At 38.8% G+C, this 23,072-nt stretch overlaps 1 protein-coding gene across 1 annotated transcript in view; it reads left to right on the top strand.

Annotated features, from left to right (window-relative positions):
- clec16a (C-type lectin domain containing 16A) overlaps positions 1-23,072 on the top strand; it is a 153,346-nt gene that overhangs the window by 78,519 nt on the left and 51,755 nt on the right. Inside the window, exons 15-18 of the mRNA XM_036589270.1 lie at positions 68-177; positions 4,501-4,545; positions 13,465-13,515; positions 13,713-13,841. Of these exons, the coding sequence (XP_036445163.1) occupies positions 68-177; positions 4,501-4,545; positions 13,465-13,515; positions 13,713-13,841 (335 nt within the window). The remainder of the gene's footprint in view (positions 1-67; positions 178-4,500; positions 4,546-13,464; positions 13,516-13,712; positions 13,842-23,072) is intronic.

Raw genomic sequence — 23,072 nt, 5'->3', positions numbered from 1 at the left:
TAGTTTTCATTTGAAGGCGATGAATCATTCCAGTGGGTAATTCCTGTCTCTCTCTTTTCTCTCTCAGATGGGCGTGTGCGTTTGGCAACTCTGGAGCTAAGCTGTCTTCTGCTCAAGCAGTCAGTGCTGTCCAGCACACAGTGCATCATCAAGGATGTCCACCTGGCCTGTCTGGAGGTATTCAGCAGCCTGTGACTCTCCCTTCACGTCCAGTACATGTATTAAAGAGCCCATATCATGGAAAAAACTAATTTTACTCAATTATTTTTGGAATAAGAGTTTGATGTAGCATATAAGCAGTATTTAAGAGTAAAACCATATCTTTCACTCCCTCTAGTCTTTACCGTCCTTGCGTGGAAACTAAGCAGCAGTTTTTTTAATTAATTCTTTTTGTGATGTCACAGAAATCAATGCATTAACGTACAGTACAGTCAGTCAAGTTCCATGTTGTTGTTAAGTGAAAATAAGTTAACACATCCTGTACAGAGAACGCACTTCTGCACATTTACTGTTTATTTGTTGAATTTAACATTTTGGGGGAAAATATAAAACATAAAATGTGGCCTGTGCAAAAGTTATGGCACATTTTATATTTTATGTATATTTTTTTTCCCCTAATATGTCAAAAGCCAGCATATAAATAGAAATCATGAACTAGGCTGTGCAGAAGTGTGTGCTCTGTACGTTCTTAGCAAAGTCGGTTCTGTATAGTAGCAACAAAGGGTTCTATAGCTTGTAACAGTAGTGGAACTCTTTTTGGTGCTATATAGAACCTTCTTCAAAAAGGGTTCTATGTAGAATGATCTACAACACACTCTCCATCACCCTGAAGATACATTTGTTGAGGCAAAAAGCCCTTTAATCATGCAAAGGGTCCTTAGAGTGTTCCTGGTACTATATAGAACCATTTTCTTTACTAAAGAACCTTTGTAGAGCCGTCTTTTTTAAGAGTGTGGAAGAGATGCCTTAACTTATTTTCACTTACAAAATCAAAATGTAATTTGATTGGGGCTGATCAGATTTCTGCATATGTCAGCATATCTGCCTGTTCAGCCTACAGCAGTTTAGCCCCGCCCACTCACACCGACGTTATAAGGAGTGTTTCAGCCCGGACTGCTTTTTAAATGAAGCACAGCCAATCAGAGCAAAGTTTGTATCAAGGCTGCTACATACCAGGCATGGTCTGAATAAATTACACGAAAGTGCAAAATAACTATTAAATTATTTATTTGTGCTGTTTGGTCCTGCTTTAAAGGGGTCTCTTATAACTTTGTAGTTACACCAAAACCGTGCATACAACACTGTAATTACCGGTGTTGCATCACCGTTACATATAAATTATAGTAGTACAGCTTATGTAAATACATGTGTTTCAACTTCAGTTTTTACTCATGTAATTACACAGGTTTAACAGCATATGTAGTTGTAACAACATATATTACCTTATGTAATTACACAAGTATAATAGGCTAAACTGCTGTTTTTCCAACATGTTTTTTCTGATAACAGAAGTGTAATTACCTACACTGTCAGAAGTAAAGTTCTGTGCAGGTATATTTCTCGTTTATCAAGGTACAAATGTTCCCTCAAAGCTCCAACAGTGGTTTTAAGGTCTGATTGTGAACCTTAAATAAGTTTTTCCAGGTGAAAAGTTCGTATTTGTACCTTTTCATAACCGAATGTTTTAAACAGAACAGTAAAATAAAAGCCTGGAGACGAGACGGGGTGTGTGGAGTCAGTACAGCTTAGAACATATCATTTCAGTGGATTATGGTTCAGTTATGTTCCCTGACTAAAGGTACTGAGATGGAGCCTTGAGGGTTCCACCCTGGTGACAAAGGGGCACTGCCCCAGTGACAGTTTAGAACCTTTATTTCTGAGAGTGTGAGCCGATACACCTTCATGAGCTGTACTACTGCAGTCCATCTTTAACAGTGAATACATCACCAGTAGTGATGTTGTTGCATGCATTATTAATGTGTAAGTTTCCTGTTACAATAAGAGACACTTTAATATAAAGTGAGACCAAAAAAGAAGACAGAACGACCATCAGAAAGAGTTCCTGTGTGCCTCATGAAACAGACAAACTGTTATGTTGTGCAAATTTGGAAAACCGAGAGGAGCACAGAGTTTCACCCCTCCTCATTCAGGAGCTGAAACTTTCAGTGCTAAACGGTTTTGGCTTGAAAGTTGTTCCTTTCGCTATTCCAAAACAGAAAGCAGTCTGCAGATATATATATATATATATATATATAAGAATTATTTAAAAATATCCATCATAATAAAAATATTAGTACAATAAAATATAATATATATCAATAAAATGTATAATGAAAGTGCATAAAAATGAATTAAAAGAACCCACAAGATAAACAATAAGAAAACTAAAATTTTAGAAAAAATTCCTAGATTTACTAAATTTACTAGAATAGTAAAAGAATTAACATTATTCACAGGTCCTTTTTAAAAGTTACTTGTGCTGTGAAAAAGCAGGACAGGCATAATATCAACTAAAAGGTCCTTCACTTCTCACGAAACGAGCACTGTGGAATCGTGCAGGATGCTTTCTGATTGGGAAAAGCGAAAGGAAAACAGAGTTTTCCACCCCATTAAGAATATAAACCTTATTGAACTAATTCACTCACAGTTCAGGCCTCTTCAACTCGCTTTGAGCTGATTTTGTTGATGCAGCTCCACACGTGAAGAAGCACAAAACAGACAGAAAATGTTTTCAAGAGCAAATAAGATGTTTACTCCTCAGAGAATGAGCGGTGACGCTGGGCTGCTTTCCATTTAGGAAAAGTGAAAGTAGATTGAAGAGCTTCATCACTTCATCACTTCATTCAGAATGTGAAACTCTTGCTGAGATTCTTGTTCTTTTGACGTTTGTGAAAAAGTTGAGGGTACGTTGAGGGTGACCCTCATTTACAGTGTAGCCGAGCAAATTACAAAGTATTGAACAATGAAATTTACCAACTAAAACAAATGAAAATCATCAAGACAAAAGATTTATATATAAAATAACAAAAGAACCAACTTAGTAAGCAGTAAGAAAACTAACATTTTAGAAAAATTTAATTATTTACTGTAATAGAAGAGTCAAAGAATTAACTTAAGAAACTGTAAGTGCTTCCATGTGTAACTCAGATATTCGTGGTCCAGTTTGAGCTGCTTTTGGAGATTCTTATTCTTTTTAGTTGCCGTTACACAGCCAATTCGTCCTATTGGTTGTCGCCATGAGATGACCGTGATTGGTCAGTGAGTTCATGTCGGTGGCCAGAGTTTGCAGAAATCAAACAGATAGCGAATAAAGTCACCGTCTGCAAAATTGCAAAAATATATGGTAACACTTTATTTGGATGGTCAACTGTAGATGGTTTGTGTAGTGCTGCTGGAGTTTTTAAACACTGTGTCCACTCACTGTCCACTCTATTAGACTCCTACCTTGTCAGTCCACCTTGTAGATGTAAAGTCAGAGACGATAGCTCATCTGCTGCTGCACAGTTTGTGTTGGTCATCCCCTCTAGCCCTTCATCAGTGGTCACAGGACGCTGTTGGCTGGATATTTTTGGTTGGTGGACTATTCTCAGTCCAGCAGTGACACTGAGGTGTTTAAAAACTCCAGCAGCACTGCTGTGTCTGATCCACTCGTACCAGCACAACACACACTAACACACCACCACCACGTCAGTGTCACTGCAGTGCTGAGAATGATCCACCACCCAAACAGTACCTGCTCTGTGAGGGTCCATGGGGGTCCTGACCACTGAAGAACAGGGTAAAAGGGGGCTAACAAAGTATCAGAGAAACAGATGGACTACAGTCTGTAACTGTAGAACTACAAAGTGCACCTATATAGTAAGTGGAGCTGATAAAATGGACAATGAGCGTAGAAACAAGGAGGTGGTCATAATGTTATACCTGATCGGTGTATATGATCAGTTACACATGGATTAATTGCATGAATAAAGGCCTTAAGGAATGAAGATGGTCAGAAAATGGTCGTAAAAAACTGATGCTTGTATATATAACGATACAAATGTTATAAGTTGGGATAAAAATGCAGGAGGATATGGGCTCTTTAACCCTCCATACAGAATTGCATCATCTTTACTGGACCAGGAAACAGCTTAGAGTTATTGTGCAACAGTGGACAAGTTTCTAAATAAATCAGGAGCCAGTGATATGGCTCCTTCCAGACTAAGTCTCAAACTGTACATGATTGTATACACAGTTAAATTGTTAGTAATTATTGTGTCATCAATTTACGGTAGATATTTCCCAATGTGAATTGCTATATGTTGGGATTGTACAGGGTTTTCCCTGACATTATCTTTTTTTTTCACATTGTTTAATGCTTAATGTTTTACTTTTACTTTTGCTGCTTTGACACAGGGCATGTTTACGGGAAGTCTCAGCTTTTCCTGTAAAATCCTTTAAGGAAAGATGTGTTTTCAAATAGATTTTTTCCCACTAAGTTCTGTGTGTTTTCTCTTGCAGGGCGCTAGAGAGGAGAGTCTTCATCTTCTGCGGCGATTTTACAAGGCAAGTTTCTTTCAGAACACAGTCCAGTCCAGGAAAAAAAGGGACAAAAAAACAGTTCAAAGGTGTGAGATGGGCTGTCATGAAGCAGGTTTCTCGTAACGTTGGTTGTTTTATCTTGCTGTGTGTCCTGCTGAGCGGCTAATCGAATGTTGTCCCAGGTCTCTTCACTGGTAATTCATTTCCTCTAATTACAGCCAGTTAAACATTGCCAGCTCATGCTGAGGACTTTATTCTTTTGATTTCTGTTCAGGGGAACTCCCAGCAGTGCACTGTCCAAACATGTCAGACAAGTAAATCCTGCGGCTCAGATTCTTTGAAACAATGAAACAATTGAAATGCAAGATAAATCCTCGATCCCCTTACAAAAAAAACCCATATACACATTGCTCATAGTTGCCTATGGCTGCCAGGCGGGTTCCCACAAGCTACTCAGATGTTTGATCATGTTGCATATTAGTGTGGCTGCTCTGCTCTTTTCCCACATTGTGGTTGCTTGTGGCTCGAGAGGGAACAGCGCATTTCTTTACCTCCACCTCCCCTTCTATTTTTCCACTCTGCCAGACATTCAGTCTTGCCTACATCTTCTGACAAATCCCAATACAGTTGCAAATAAAAGGCAAGTAAAAATGGAAAGCAGTGATTTGTAAATTCACTTAAACCGTAATTTAAATGAAAACAGTATAAAGCCAAGATGTTTAATATTTTACCCTTCAAACTTCATTATTTTCTGTAAATATGTGCTCATTCTGAAACTGAGCCCTGCAATACATTCCAAAAAAGTTGGAAGAGGAGCAATTTAGGACTAGAAATGTTGTGAAATGTTTCAGAAAAACATCTTAAGAAGGTGATGCAGTCATGCTTGGGTGTAAAAGGAGCATCGCAAAAAAGCATGAGCGAGGATGGAAAAAATGCAGTTTCTGAACAGCGTTCCTCAACAATCATTTGCAAGGATTTTAGGAGAAATCCCTGTGCGCCTGTGACTTTTGACCCCTCAGTTGGCACTGCGTTAAAAACCAACCTGCCTCCTTAATGCATATGACCATATGGGTTCAGGAAAATCCTTGTCGATAAACACAGTTCATCGCTACATCTACAAATGCAAGTAAAGACTCTACTACACAAACTGGAAGCCACATATCAACACCTACCAGAAACACCGCCGACTTCTCTGGGCTCAAGGTCGGATGAGTCTGATGAGTCAACCTTTCAGATTGTTTATGGAAATAATGAACTTTGTGTTCTCTGGGCCAGAGAAGAAAAGAACCTTCCAGATTGTTAAAGTTCAAAAGTCAGCATCTGTCATGGTATCAGGTTGTGTTATTAACATCCACGTCCGCGAAGGTTTCATTAGCACTCGGGTACATTTTGGAGGAACATATGCTGCCTTCTAGACGACGTCATCAAGGCAATGCCAAACCACATTCTGGACATGTTACAACATTGTGGATTTGTAGTAAGAGAGTGTGGCTGCTAGACTGGCCTTCCTGTAGAGCAGAACTGTCTCTCTTTGAAAATGTGTGGAGTGCAATGTATGACAATGGGGACTGCAGACAGTTGAGCAGCTGAAGTGTTATATTGAGCAAAAATGACACAAAAATCCATTTTCACAACTGCAACAACTGGTTTCCTCAGTTTTCAAACAATTACTTAATGTTGTTAAAAGGAAAGCTGATGTAATACAATGGTAAACACCACCTATTTTGGAACATGTTGCAGATATCTAATTTAGATAAGCATATATGTATACAAAAAAACTAGGTTCATTTGTTGCAACATTAAAATATCTTGTATTTTTTATGTTTTCAATTGAATAGAGGTCAAAAAGAATTTGCAAATCACTTCTTTCTCTTTTTATTTGCATTTTGTCCACTGTCCCATGATTTATTTTAGTGGTGGGTAGGGGTATGGTATTAAATAGTAATATTTTTTTAAAAAGCAGTCATTCAAATACACACAGTGTCTCAAAAGTAAGGAAACATTCATATATGCCCATATATTTTACAAGTCAGGAAATGTTCCATGCTGGTGACATGCTCTAACAGGTTTCCCCCTTCCCCCACAGCTTGTTTCTAAAATTGGATCACTGTCTGCAAACGGTTTTCTTTTTATGTGGGTGTTTCCTTACTTTTGAGACACCCTGTGCTACCAGTAACACGCTATCATTAAGAGGCTGTAGTAGCCTTTCTGCACTTCTCTTAGGTTATATGAATACCTTGATTCATCAAAAGCAGCTACAAAGCTCCTCTAGAGCTGTGGGTGGTCAGAATCCTGACTGTAGGCCTGGGCTTTATCTAAAAAATTATTAACACAGTATACACCGAACTCCAGCAGCACTGCAGTATCTGATCCACTCAGACCAGCACAACACACACTAACACACCACCACCACATCAGTGTTACTGCAGTGCTGAGAATGATCCACCACCCAAATAGTACCTGCTCTGTGAGGGTCCATGGGGGTCCTGACCACTGAAGAACAGGGTAAAAGGGGGCTAACAAAGTATCAGAGAAACAGATGGACTACAGTCTGTAACTGTAGAACTACAAAGTGCACCTATATAGTAAGTGGAGCTGATAAAATGGACAATGAGCGTAGAAACAAGGAGGTGGTCATAATGTTATACCCGATCGGTGTATTGTGGTTAAATGTATCAGGATTATCACTGACTCTTCTGAACCATCAGGACACATAAGCTGTCCACAACATACTGACCGCCAGCAGAGACAGTGGGAGATTTACTTTGCTGTAACCTAACAGCTTATTATGCCCCATTGTTTTAACAGTAAAGTCAGCTTTACGCTGTGCGATTACATTTCTTACACATTAACAGCACGACACACTGCAAATAAAGTCTTGGCCAGACTCCATGTTGAACCGTGCGACAGTTGAACCGTTGCTGCAGGTCAGATTATACGCTAAAGATTTTCTGTCAATAGATTTATGATACAAAAACATGCCGACATTCGTTGTATCAGCATATTAGCCTGGCCTTTAGTTCACATACAGAGTGACCTGCAGTGAAATAGCAGAAAGAGCTACAGCACAGTGGACTACTTTCCTGAGGGCTTTTTTTTGCATGCATTTTCTTTTTTTGACGACACGTGGGGCCATGCATACAAAAAAAGCCCTCAGGAAAATGGTGATGATGCATTGTCTGGAAAAATTGTAGTAAATGCTTAAGGAGAGGTTGGAGCTGTTCTTGGCTGAGGGAGGAAAAGGTCTCCATGAAATGCTCATTCTCTAAAGTGAGCTTGAGGTCAGTAAGCTAGTTTTCTGTCCACTGTGCTGTAGCTCGCTCTGCTATTTCACTGCAGGTCACTCTGTGCATGAACTAAGGGCCAGGCTAATGTGCTGATACTCTTCAGTTTTGAATAATAAACCATTTTGTCTTCATTAATCATCCTTTCCTCTCGCACACTGTGACATTTTGGACCAAAGTTTGTGATACTGTCATAACTTTTTTGGAGCCTGTCTTTACTGTCAGAGGCTTAAAATCAGTCACAGTGGAGTAGCGTCACATAAACGTTCAAAGACTGCCGATTATAACCCATGATCAAAGAATTCTATCACAGTTTGTCATTTTTACATGCATAAACTTGACGATTATTACACAGCATGTGGAAAATTAAGGGGAGTGTTTCTGCAATTTATTTTGCAGTTTATCTGTTGCTCATGAGTGAAACTTCAGGGGGATTACATTTTTCTTGTAGAAGAATGGGCCAAAAAAATAGATAAAGCTGCTTTGTGCACCGTTTACATACATATTTCTGTCTTATTATTGAAGGACAACTCGATCTGTTTTTCAAAGTTTCTGCATAGTAAATCTTTAAGACGTAAACAAAGTCATTCAGAGTGGTTAAAATCCATTCATGGTGGAGGGATACATGCAGGGCGCTGTGAGGCAAAATAGACCCAAAGAAAACTTATTTTGTTCAGATTTTCCACATTTTATTATTGGCATTGCATATAAAACTGGAACTTTTTCACATGGAGCCACGCTAAATGACTTTGTTTACATCTCTGCGATCGAGCTGGGCAGAAATTTTGAAAGATTATTGGTATTCTTCTTTAAGTCACTTGTTGTTTTTTTTTTATTTCCAAACGCCATCACCAGCCCACTAAAGACCTCCCAGTACAGGCCCAAGGACCACCAGAGGGTGCTTTGTGCACTGCGGCTCAGCGGTTGAGAAACCCTGCTGTGATTCTCTATCGGTTCTCTTTCCCTAGTTTTTCAGTTCTCTGCTCTAGTTCTCTATGAGGCATTGTTATTGGCTCAGTTGTCAGTCACTGCTTTTATCTGATTACATCACCCTGTAACTCAGCCCTACCTTATAGCGCACAGTGAAAAAATAGACTGTGGTTGGTTACAGGGCTCGTTTGCATATTGCTGCCTTCTTCAGTGTCAGTATCACAATAAAACATATATTATGAGGCTCTGACACAGTTCAGCGCTTCATCCAACACCCCTCATCATCTCAGCTCTCGTTTACTATCTTCTATAAAAAATCACAGTGGATGAAGCCTGTCAGAGTGGGGGAGGCGGGGCTTAGGCTGTGCACAAAGCTGCACTCATATAAATGGGCTTTTTATTCTGAAGTTGTTTATATAATATATATATATATATATTTTGGGCGGGGGTTATTTTGTTTATTTGTAAGTTTTGTATTAATTAAAGAGCCCATATCCTACATTTTTCTGGTAATTTTTTAATGTTTTGTCCCTGAGATCCACTCATAACGCTTAAAACATAGTTTTTTACTTGCCAAAAAGTCATGATTCTACAGAGCCCTGCTGATGACATCCCATATAAATAAAAATAATGCATGGCCACGCGTTATTAACACGTGGGAATAAGATCCTACTGCATGGCCACACCTTAATAACACGTGGAAATAAGATCCTAATGCATGGGCATGGGAATGAGATAATTAAGTCGTGGCAACGAGTCAGTAAGACGTGGGAACGAGATCATGCCCTAGTAAGCCACGCATTAGGATCTCGTTCCCATGCCTTACCAAGTCATGGCCACGACTTAATTATCTTGTTCCCTTGCCTTACTAAGTTGAAGCCGTTATACAGGATGTCACTGTATAATTTATTTTGTATGACCATTTTCCAGTGTAATCAGTCAGTACAGAACTAAGAGAATTAAACAGTCTGATTTTGTTACTGTGCCTTTAAGACTGATGTATGTAAATGTGCTCTGTTCTGATTGATTAGAAAACAGTCACATAGTAATGAATTATGACTTTTGTTGCACTAAAACTGCACAAACGCTATGCGTGGACTTCAGAGGAAAAATTCAAGAAAAATGTATGATACTGACCCTTTAATGGAATTTTAAGAGAATTAAAAAAAATTCTGTTACTCCTTTAAGACTGACGTATGTAAATGAGCTCTTTTCTGATTGGCTATGCCTCATCTAAGAAAACACAAAACACGAAAATAAACTCTTTTTGTTCAAAAAAGCAAGGGAAATTTAGTTTTCCATAATATCGACCCTTTAACTTTTGTTTTTCTGAGCATTCTGCATATTTATAGAGCTTTATAGAATCAAGACGCATAAAAGAACCAAAATCGAAGGGGATCTTGGCCTCAGACTTCGTACGAAGCCTGTAAATGTGTGTATCATCACACTTACAGCTACTGTTTAGTTCTTTAGAAAGGGATCTGTGGCTGCTACAGTGAATACTTTACACTCCTCCTCTCTCGCTGCCTCTGGCCTTCCGTGCAACAAGTTAATGAGTTAATGAGTTTTACTGCTTCTCTGCTGTTTCTGATGCTGTGCTTTTTATTTTTGGCCTCAGGCTGAGGCCTGTTGAAATTATTTTCTTTGGAAGTCTAGAAGTACATAGTGTGCAGGACATCAGGGCAAAAGTTTAGTACCAAATGTTCCCTGATTTTTTGGCACTACAAAATGGTAAACAATTCAAATTTCAGTACTTGCAGTTGTTTATATAAATAGGCACTACACTACATTGATTAAATTATGCTTCATTTGACTCAGATGGACAGATTATTTAATATTTGTGTTGATAAAAAGACAGTTCTGTTCAATAAATGTCAATAAAGGTGTTTAGATGAAGTGTTTCTGCCAGTATTGTAGGAGTATTGAGCATTGTGATACCACACTGAGTATCAGTCTCAGTCCTCAAAATCCCAGGAAGGTGACAATACTGCTTTATTCAGCTTTTACCAAAGAGGACTGCGGCACTGTCTTGTATTTTGTAATCACTTTTGTATTAGTAATTGTTATTTTATTCAGTAGTAACTTATAATATAAGAGAGACACCAGAAGGTATATTAAAGTATTTTACTTAATATTTCAAGTTTTTTGGAGCAAGAACTTCATTAAATGACAAATAATATACTGTAAGTTCACACTGCCGTACGTTTTCTGCCTCAGCATTCAAAATATGAGGCATTCTGGATGTTAATTTTATGATAACTTCATTCTCCATCTAACTTTGGTTCCTTTTTTGTAGCTTCAAATTAGTTGTAACCTGTAAAACTGTAGAGTACTAACATCATATTGTGATCATTTTATATATGTACCAAAAATGGTTTCATACTAATGAAAAATAGTGATTACAGACGTTAGAACAGTAGTATAAAACTGTAATACTGCACGGTTTGGTTTATCTCTAAAATGGTAACTTTACAGGAGAAGGAGAAAACACATGCGAGTCAATGGAACCAGATGTCTTTCCAAGTCATTTTGGGTCGTTTCTTTTGGTCCATTCATCATGAAATTTACATACAATGTAAAGGGGAACAGGTATTTTCAAATTATGTTAAAAATGGAGATGCAAGGTATATGTGTGTGTGTGTGTGTGTATATATATATATATATGTATGTATAATGTAATAATGTGTGTGTATATATATATATATATATATATATATATGTATGTATATATATATATATATATATATATATATATATATATATATATATATATAATGTAAAACCAAATATTCTGTATAGGGTTTAAATCTGGACTCTGACCAGCTAAACCGTCATTCATATATATATATATATATATATATATATATATATATATATAAACACCATTTGTTAATAGAAAACACTTTTTATTTCTCTACTAAATATGGTGTCAATCATAATGTTTTCCAAGGTATTTACAATTACCTCATTTTTGTTTGTTAACCCAGTTTTGGACAGTCATTCTGACATCAGATGTCCTGTAGTCTGTGCTTATACAACCAGTGACAGATTTACTTATTTTTTTCTTTTCTTTACTTTTTTTTTGGAAGTCCTTCAGTTGCACTTTCAGGAACTTTCACTTTCAGAAGCTTCTAACCCCTGTCGTACTTTCAAAACAGCACAAACCGGGATTGGCTGAGTTCCAAAGCAATAAAGCCTGAAAAGCCTGGGGTCTTCCAGGTTCATCAGGTCAAAGGCCTAAGAGAGACTTTTAAAAGCTGTTAACCACTGGTGTTTTGGAGCAGCATGTCAAAATCTACTGTGGAGGAGTCTGGAGTGCACAAAGTCTTTGTTCAAACTACAGCGCAGATCAGATTTGACTTGCTGTGTAAACCTTGTTCCAGTTTCCAGACGTACCGTTTACGCTCCGGTTCACAGAGTCCATATATGAAACCTTAGCTCCAAGCTAAAATAACCTGTTTTGAATTCCTTGTTTCTGTGATGTCACAAAAATAAATTCATTTGCATATATCTCTGCCTGTTCAGCTTACAGCAGTTTAGCCCCGCCCACTCAAGCTAAAGTTACAAGGAGTGTTTCAATCTGGACTGCTTTTTAAATGAGGCATAGCCAATCACAACAGAGCTCATTTACATATATCAGTCTTAAATACACAGGAACAAGTGTGTTTAATTCTCAGGGATAAAGAGAGGTTGGAAAATAATCATGTAGAAATGAATTATGACTGTGCATAAATAAACACAGTGGTTAGAAATGGACCTCAGGGAGAGAAATAAAATGCAAAAATTATAAATTTTAATTGATTTAATTATGATGCCATAATTATTGTGATATTATTATTATTATTATATAACTATATGATGTTAATTCTTTTACTGTCCAGTTCTAGTAAATAATTCAGTTTTTCTAAAATTTTAGTTTTCTTATTGCTTACTATCCAAGTTGGGCCTTTTCATGTGTTTTCATTATATATTTTATTGATAATTTATGCCTGTTTTCTATTTGAGCTGTTATTATTTATTTTTATTTGTTATTATTTTTAAATATATATAAATCTTTTTGTCTTGAGTACTTTCATTTGTTTTAGTTGGTAATTTTTTTTAATCCCGTGTAATTTCCTCGGCTACATTGTAAATAAGCGTCACCCTCAGTGTATTCCCGGTCTAAATAAAGGTTGATTGATTGATTGATTGAAAAAAGTAGGGTATGGGCCTCTGAAATCTGATTTTTGTTCATATTTCAGATTCCCAGTAACTAATTCTGATGTGTCACCAGACTTTTTGAGCTACAAGTTAAAGCTCAAATTCTTAAAATGTGTTTCTAAGATAGATATAATCATTAAAGTCGATGCCTATGTACAAATTTATTTCCAAAAAAATGTAATTTGGCTGCCGGTAAAGCATTCCAAGGTGCCTCCTTGTGTCGAGATGGCGAAGGGGGGGCTGATTTCTAAAAATCTGAAGCTTTTTAGAAGTGAATGATTGCAGCCTGCTATATTTTTTTGCTTTAATGGTTCTGAAATATGGGCAGTAGTAAAAATAAGGAAAACCAGAGTACTGTATATGGGATGGTCACATAAATCAGGTTCTTACATGGAGTAAATATTTATACTGGTACTGTTATGCTATTTAGCTTCAAAAGAAGCATAAGAAAGCCTGCACTTCTCTCTGTTTGGGTTTGGTGGCTCCCTTTTTGACGTAATTGTTCTCTGGAAATCTGTTGCTCTTATAGGGGGAGGAGATCTTCCTGGACATGTTTGAAGACGAGTACAGGAGCATGACTGTAAGTCTGCTTTGCTCTCAAATTTTGCCATCACAAGTTGATGATTAAGCAAACCCCTCGTGACTGTGTATTTCTGCTGTAAACAAAGCTTAAGGCGACCTCCCTTTGCAATACCTGTTTACTAAACACATAGACAAAATAAAAGTCTCCTCATTGGTGTAATAGGGATGCCTCACTGTAATTTTTTGTGTGTTTAGAGCAAGCCTCTGAACGTGGAGTATCTCATGATGGACGCATCCATTCTTCTGCCCCCTACTGGAACGCCGCTCACCGGAATCGACTTTGTTAAGAGGCTGCCCTGCGGGGACGTGGAGAAGACGCGCAGGGTGAGCAATACAAACACATACAAGGTGTAAATAACAACAAAAAGGTGTGTGTTCATAAGCATAAGGAATGGTATATTTAGCTATGAAATCAATAGGGAAGAAAGTATTTACACACCACAAATTTACACAGATCAGGTATAACATTCTGACCACCTCCTTGTTTCTACGCTCATTGTCCATTTTATCAGCTCCACTTACTATATAGGTGCACTTTGTAGTTCTACAGTTACAGACTATAGTCCATCTGTTTCTCTGATACTTTGTTAGCCCCCTTTTACCCTGTTCTTCAGTGGTCAGGACCTCCATGGACCCTCACAGAGCAGGTACTATTTGGGTGGTGGATCATTCTCAGCACTGCAGTAACACTGACGTGGTGGTGGTGTGTTAGTGTGTGTTGTGCTGGTACGAGTGGATCAGACACAGCAGTGCTGCTGGAGTTTTTAAACACTGTGTCCACTCACTGTCCACTCTATTAGACACTCCTACCTTGTCGGTCCACCTTGTAGATGTAAAGTCGGAGACGATAGCTCATCTGCTGCTGCACAGTTTGTGTTGGTCATCCTCTAGTCCTTCATCAGCGGTCACAGGACGCTGTTGGCTGGATATTTTTGGTTGGTGGACTAATCTCAGTCCAGCAGTGACACTGAGGTGTTTAAAACCTCCAGCAGCACTGCTGTGTCTTATCCGCTCGTACCAGCGCAACACACACTAACACACCACCACCACGTCAGTGTTACTGCAGTGCTGAGAATGATCCACCACCCAAGTAGTACCTGCTCTGTGAGGGTCCATGGGGGTCCTGACCACTGAAGAACAGGGTAAAAGGGGGCTAACAAAGTATCAGAGAAACAGATGGACTATAGTCTGTAACTGTAGAACTACAAAGTGCACCTATATAGTAAGTGGAGCTGAAAAAATGGACAATGAGCGCAGAAACAAGGATGTTATGCCTGATCAGTGTACAACATTAGTACTTTGTTGCAGTGGTGTTGTTGGCAGTTACAGCTTCAAGAAGTTTATAGTTAAGAAATAGAACACTTGAGGTTGTGTGTTATTCACGATAACACAAACCTCAAGTGTTCAATTGCTTTTATACAACAGTTTTTACAAAATAAATAAACAAAAAAAATCAAAGCAGCCCTGAATTTCATACTTAATATGCTTTAACCCTTTACAAAAAAATCCAGTAACATGTCCTGCAGGATTTTAATAATCACACAGGCTCATAAATATTCCTGCAGAAGTCCTTCAAGACCCAAACCTGCATAATCTAGTTATTCCTGTAGGAGATACCTTCAGGACTTCTTTGATGCGTAATTCCTCCAGGACCTAGTGTACACCTGCAGGATTTCGCTGTGTTTACGTGATAGTATTTCTACATCAAGCATTAAACTGGCAGGAATACTGATAATACCTTCTACCAAAATGGAGTCCAACAACTGTAACGGGTCCTCAGCCTGTCCAAGATAACGGTTGATACTATAACACTCAGCTTCTGTGGTGTGGATAGAAATATCAGGTTCATCTCAGCCTTTTCATATTGTTGTCAAATGAACATGAATGTCATTTTGGAACAGCCAGTCTGTAAAGCACTTTGTAGCCTGTCTTGTTTGCTGAATTGTATTCTGTTAATTTCTAGCCAGTTCCAGCGTGTTCAGCTGTTCTGCCGTCACTGCAGTCAACCTAACAGTTTCCTTAGAAATGACAGATTCAGAATCTGATGTGCGTCTGCAGTCACGCTCTTATTCAGAGTCGGACTGCATGTCATATGTTATCTTGAAGTCATCCATTTTATCAGTGTCTCGTTTTGTATAAGCACAAATTAAAAAAAAAACAACTAAGCTTTGTGTGCAGAAAGCTTGTTGTTACTCTGCAACGCGTCACTTGTTACTTGGCAACGCGTCAGCAGAGTGATTCAGTTTTGGTGTGAAAAAGCTGTGCTGTTATCACAAATATCAGCACGGTTAGAACCTCCTCAGCCAAACAGATTGTAAGGTCGGGACTCACTGTTGTATAATAATAAATATTCAGCATTGAAGTTCAGTTTTGGCCCATTGCTCTTAGTAAACCATCTTCAGTTCTCAGATGCTGCAAGGTTCCTCTGCTGGACTCAAAATCCTCAGTATATTTTCACTGACATAAAAATCAGGAGCTTGGCTGGACCAGGCAGGCATCTTCACCTTCTTTAGAAACCAGTCTTAGGCTGGAAAAATCTTAACAGATCTCTAAAACAGAGAGCATCACAAACTTAATGTCAGTTTGTCACAGAATGTCTTGTCCTTTTGTCGTGAGGAGCTCAGACTAGACCCCAAGGCAAAGAGAGAATAACACACATAATGAGTATGAGTAAGAACTCAAACTCTAATCTGCCTGTGTTTTAATGCAGCTCCTCTATCTCCACACTCGCATCAGAGTTCTGTTTTTGTTTTGTTTTACCAGAAAATATAGTTCCAAAGAGTTCTGACTTGTCTAATACGCAGTTTTCACAAAACACTTTTTGCAGCATTACATCTAGAACCTTACATACCTTACTGTAGACCTCTTAGGCAGCTAAGCGCATTAGTTAAACCATTTATCTTGGCACCAAGTCCTTTTTGCTTGTAAAGGCACTATAAGTCATTACACTAAATGCAAATAAGCATAATTATGCTGAAAATAACAAGAGTTTCTTGTTTTTAAAAAGTAGTTGATATCTTGTGGGCTGGTATGAAGGTCAATGTTTGGTTCCAGATTTCTCCTGGACGCCTCTGGCCATTGCACAGATTTGTTAAGATTTGTTTCCATCATGCGTGATTCAACACAATGAAGTACTGGTTAGAAAACCAGATGCTGGATAATAACTACAGATATTATGCATTTGTAAAGGGTTAAGCAAAGACATTAATGTGCACAATTACTCTCTTTGTAGATTGAATCTAATATTAGTGTTTACAGCCCAGATAAGAAGCTTTTTTAAATCTAATTTTCTGCCTACAACTTTTGCACAATGCTGTATGTATGTTGTGTATGTTTGTGTCTCTTTATGCCAACGTATATATATATTTGTTTATATTTGTAAGTGCAAAGCCAAAAGACATTATGTGTGTACATTCGAGGTGGATACATGCACTGCAAGTATGTTAAATAACAGAAGCAAAAGCTTCATCACGGCTGAATTCTGCCAGCGCTGATACTCATCAGGAAAACCTGACCGTCAATCGATGCGGGCTCGGTTCGTTGGGGTGTCACACCTTGTTTAACAAGATCCTCCTCATCTCATTCACCTGTTTATGCTGCGACTGCACCGATCGGCAGCTGATTTCAGCACTGAATTCTACTTCCTCGTGTTTCTGTGACTGTTCGGTTCACTAGAAGTGAATGGGTGACCTGGTGGAAATGACACAGCATGACTGAAACAACCAGCCCTTTCCAAATAATCTGCGCTGATTCTTTTTTGGTGCTGTTAGCCTTGTCTGGCTTTTCCTTTCTTCCTCTTTTGACCATGAGTCAGGTTTTTTAAGCTGGAGATAGCCAAATAAGTCTTGAAAAGCTTGAAATAACATCCCGTTGGAAGTTCATTCTAATCAGTCAGATACTGTGCAGAAGTTGAATGTGAAAAAGTGGCTTCCTGCGTCAGTTTCGGCGCATGATGTCCTGCCGCCTGGGGTACAGTGCAAAAAATAGTATCTTGTCAAGTGAAATTATCTTAATTCTAGTCGATATATCTAATATTTCTTATTTTGAGATGGTTATGCACTTATTATAAGATTATCTAGCTTACTTATAGACATTTCTTTATCGGTTTTATGTAATTTTATTAAGTAAAATTGTCTCACTACACTGGCAGATAATTTTGCTGGTTTCAAGGACATTTCTTACAACACACAAAATTATCTGCCAACATAGTGACATAATTGTACTTGATAAAATTACTTAAAACAGGTAAAAGAAGTCTATAAATGAGCTTGATAATCTTGTGATAAGTGCACAACCATCTCAAAATAAGAAATATTAGATAGATCAACAACAACCTCATTTCCAAAAAAGTTGGGACGCTGTGCAAAATGTAAATAAAAACAAAATGCAACATTGTGGAAATAAATTAAACTCTACATTTAATTGGAAATAGTACAAAAACAGCATGTCAACTGTTAAACTGAGAAATTGTACTGTTTTTTGAAAAACATTTGCCCATTTTGTTCCAAAAAAGTTGGGACGGGGCAACAAAAGGCTGGTAAAGTTGTGTAATGCTAAAAAAACACCTGGTGGTTAATTGACAACAGGTCAGTAACATGATTAGGTATAAAGAGCATCTCGGAGAGGTCTTTCAGCAGTAAAGATGAGGAGGGGTTCACCACTCAGTGAAAGACTGCACGATCAAATAGTGCAACAATTCAAGAATAACATTTCTCAACATAAAACAGCAAAGAACTTCTGCTTTTCATCATCTACGGTACAGAATATCATTAAAAGATTCAGAGAATCTGGAGAAATCTCTGTATGTAAGGGACGAGGCCAAAAACCAGTATTTGCTGGTGATCTTTGGGCCCTCAGGCAGCACTGCATTAAAAACTGACCTGATTCTGTAGTGGAAATCACTGCATGGGCTCAGAAACACTTCCGAAAAACACTGTCTGTGAACACAGTTAGTCACTGCATCCACAAATGCAAGTTAAAACTCTAAAATGCAGAGAAGAAACCAAATATAAACTGGATCCAGAAACGCTAGTAATACAAGTACACAGTGAAACGAAACGACATTCCTCCAGGACGAAGACAGGAACACAAGTGCAGACAATACAATAAACACAGTGCAGACAATACAGGACAATAAATAAATACCAAAGACTTACAATAAACACAAAGCAGGACACAGGCAGCACACGGTACTGAGAGTAAGTGGAGCTGTGCAAAGGAGGATGGAACACACTATGACATATTAGCAGCTTAGCAGAGAGCCTGGCATATATGAGCATAGCAGTCACTGAGGCAGCAACCAGAGCAGCAACATACAGTATACAGTGTTTGGTTGATACAGTAATTCTAGCAGCTGACATTGTTACAGTGAAGTAAAATGTGCAAAAATGCAAATATTCAGATCTACAGTCATATCAAGTGAAGTGAAATGCAGTAACTATATTTTTATAGTGTTCCATAATTTAGAACTGCAAGAAGTGGGGAGTGAGTTAGTCCCATATTGGTATGTACATGTGTATGTGGGTCTGTGGGTCCGTGGGAGTTGAGGAGTCTGATGGCTTGTGGAAAGAAACTGTTGCCCAGTCTGGCTCTGAGGGCCCGAATGCTGCGGTACCTTCTTCCAGATGGCAGAAGAGAGAACAGTTGGTGTGAGGGTTGTGTGGGGTCAGTCACAATGCTAGTGGCTTTTCAGATGCAGCGTGTGGTGTAAATGTCCGTGATGGAGGGGAGAGAGACCCCGATGATCTTTTCAGCTGTCCTCACTATTCGCTGGAGGGTCTTGCAGTCGGGGGCGGTGCAATTCCCAAACCAGGCAGTAATGCAGCTGCTCAGGATGCTCTCTGTAGTGGGTGACGTGCACATCTGTGAAGGGACCATTAATGCTGAATGATATATACAGGTTTTGGCAACATATGCTGCCATCCAGATGACGTCTTTTTCAGGGAAGGCCTTGATTATTTCAGCAAGATGATGCCAAACCACATTCTGCACAGCAGCATTGCTCTGTATTAAAAGAGTCTGGGTGCTAAACTGACCTGCCTGTGGTCCAGACCTGTCACCCACTGACAACATCTGGCGCATCATGAATGGAAAAATACGACAAAAGAGACCCCGAACTGATAAGCAGCTTCCTTCGTCAATCAAGAACAGGAAAACATTTCACTGTCTAAACTACAGCAGTGTCTCCTCAGTTCCCAAATGCTTACAGAGTGTTGTTAAAGAAGAGGTGATGAAACTCAGTGGTAAACAGGCCCCCGTCCAAACTTTTTTGGAATGTGTTGTTGACATCAAATTCAAAATGGACAAATATTTTTCAACTTCTCAGTTTTAACATCTGATATGTTGTCTTTGTAGTATTTTCCTTTAAAAATATGGTTTCCATGATTTGCTCATCATTGCATTCTATTTTTATTTACATTCTGCACAGTGTCCCAACTTTTTTGGAAATGGGTTTGTAAATTTAAGATAATTTCCCTTGAAAAGATACTATTTTTGTAGTGTATGCAAAAACGGCGCAGTCCATTCTTCTTAAAAGGAAACAGGCCTCCCCTCCAGCACATGACAGATGGACCAGGAGGTTCTGTAATATATTAAGCTTGAAAAGTTACGGTTCTCCCTGAAGGCTTCCTTGGAATCCTTTCACAGGACCTGGAGTCCTGTTCTGGATTTTATTAATAATCTTACTATTTCATCTGAACATCATAGCGAGGCCTCAGTGTGTTAATCGAGAGGTTTTTTTCCTCTTCCAACTTTATTAATTTGTACATCTTTAGTTTATTATTTACACATTGATTTTGACCACTCTTGTTCTGTTGCTTATCACTGTTAGATTCTCAGAAGCAGCTTGAGAGGGAGGGGCAGGTTTGAAGGGGGTGGGCTGTTGATAGCTGAAGGGTTAAAACAGACTTTTTACAGCTGCACTTGTACAATGCAGTATGTTTGAGGTGTTCCGAAATGCGCGTTCAGCAGTCCAGCAGCTGCAGTGGCTAATTTTAGCTCTGCTGAGCTGCTCGTTAGCTGCTCATTAACATTTCCAAGAAAACGTTTAAGGCATTTACAGCATGAGAGTCATTTATTAAGGTAAACTGGACATCTTTATAAATTTTTATGTGATGTCGTTCCACATAAGACCCATGTGTCAAAAAAAAGGCCTGCAGGCCACATCAGGCCCGGAGGACGATCCTGTCCAGCCTGCTAAATTATCTTCATTTTCTGTTAATATTAGCCCATTTCACAGTGTGATTCACTACAATCCCCAACACTGCAACAGGAAGTGCACTCCACCCCCCCTCCCCCCGACAGCAATCTATGGGACAGCGGTTTCACCTTAATCCTACCACACCAGTCACGTCACCCGTCACACTGGCTGTGTGTCAGCAGCAGTCCAGCCAATATGAAGGATAGTGGACAGTGAGCACTGGGGATTTCAAGACGGGTGGCAGCTCAAATACCTTTTCACTTCCAGTATCTGCCTCGTTTGCAGACGTGTGACCGTTATGAAAGAATTCCACATTAAGTACCGTTATGACACAAAACCCCGGAGTTGGACAGACAGCAGAAAAGTGGCGAAGTTGAAGAAGGGCGTTTTCTGGCCCACGGATTTGTCGAGATTTATTAATGTGGCCCTTTTAGCGGTTGAGTTTGACACCCCGGATGTAAGAGGTGCCTGAATGTGCACCGTTTAAGGTGGAACATAAATTTTGAATAAGAAGCTGGCCAAAAAGGAGCTACCTTCAGCTTCATATATGTATATATATTTATATATGTATGTATATAGAGGGATGGACAGATAGATGGACGGGTAGATGGACAGATAGATAGATAGATAGATAGATGGATAAATAGATGGACAGGTAGATAGATAGATAGATAGATAGATGGACAGGTACTTAGATAGATAGATAGATAGATAGATAGATGGACAGGTACATAGATAGGTAGATAGATAGATAGATGGATGGACGGGTACATTGATAGATAGATAGATAGATGGACAGATAGACAGATGGATAGGTAGATAGATAGATTGATTGATAGATTGATTGATAGATAGATAGATAGACAGATAGATAGATAGATAGATGGACAGGTAGATGGACAGATAGATAGATGGACAGATGGATAGATAGATGGATGGATGGATGGATGGATAGATAGATAGATGGACAGATGGATAGATGGACAGATACATAGATGGATAGATGGACAGATGGATAGATAGATAGGTGAACAGGTAGATGGACAGGTAGTTAGATGGACAGACAGATAGATAGATGGACGGACAGATAGATAGATGGATGGATGGATGGATAGATAGATAAATAGATGACTTCATTGACTCTTTTATTACAGTAGAAAGTACATTAAAGAGCAAAACAAGAGCAAAGTATGGCCGTACACTGTTCACAGATGCCTAAATAGAAAGTGAAGATAAACAATAAATATAGTCAAATATCAGTAAGAATAAAAGTGCAGTACAGGAATAGGAAGTAAAATCGCATAAATACTTTGCAGCTGAGAATGCAGTGGGGCATGTCCCTCCGGCGAATGAACGCTATTATTTAAGAGCTTTGTCAGTTTTAGTAGCCACTTTTATTGGTTCTGTAAAATCTCACACACTGGAATGTTCTGAACTCTGCGGGTTATACAGATCCACCAATCTGGCTGATCTTCTTCTCATAGCGTTTTCTGGAGACCGGGTCTAAAGTGTCCTCATATCTTTGCTTTTTTCATGGTCAGTCTGGTCAGTTAGCTTGGCCTTCATCCACCTGCAGCGTTGTAGCTGTTAAAGCTCACTATGATGTACCACCTGTTTAAAAATAGACTAGACTGAGAAAACGGGAGAGTTTCATGCGAATGCAAGGTTTGAGGCTTTCTTACTTTTTGGCTTTGTCTAAAAATCCCCACTGCCTTTTTTTCTGTGAATACCGGGATGTTTCTTGACCTGCATGGTCGTCTCCTCCCCTGAACTTCCAGTCACTTAGATGAAAGACTCAGTGTGGTATGTTCTGCTTCCAGAGAACTTTAGATATCATCTAGTCATCCTGAGATCAGTCTTGTAAAGGCGCAGTGTGGACAGATGCTTTGCACAACAATAGGTCTCATTTCCGCTTCCTTAAAACAGTCGGGTAAAGGAAGAGAAACTTTATCAGGACGTTGGAACTCGGGGGATATCTGTTTGCTTTTCTGTCCGCTGGTCCGCTATCGGCCTTGACCAGCTGGCATGTTGGTTCAGAAATTCTAAGAACTGAGCCTGTTGTTGCAGTTTAAAGCCTTTATGTAGTTTAAAAGCTCTTATGCTGTTATTATGCCTCCATTTTTGATCACTCGTGACTGTGAGACATATTCCATTCATAAACAAGATCTGGCCTGTTCTGGACATTCCTTATCTTTCCACAGAACTTAGCAGGAAAGCATTTTGTTTCATTGCCGTGCATATTTTGGGAGTTCTTTTGTTACATTGTTGTTTTAAAGGGCCCATATCCTTTATTATATCTTGTGTTTTTCCAGTCTAAAATAATAATACAGACTGTTTTTGTTACTATGCCTTTCAGA

This window comes from Colossoma macropomum, unplaced genomic scaffold (assembly GCF_904425465.1).
Source record: "Colossoma macropomum unplaced genomic scaffold, Colossoma_macropomum, whole genome shotgun sequence".
Lineage (NCBI taxonomy): Eukaryota > Metazoa > Chordata > Actinopteri > Characiformes > Serrasalmidae > Colossoma > Colossoma macropomum.
Note: the sequence above shows the minus strand (reverse complement) of the source record. Positions and strands in the feature narration are given on the sequence as shown.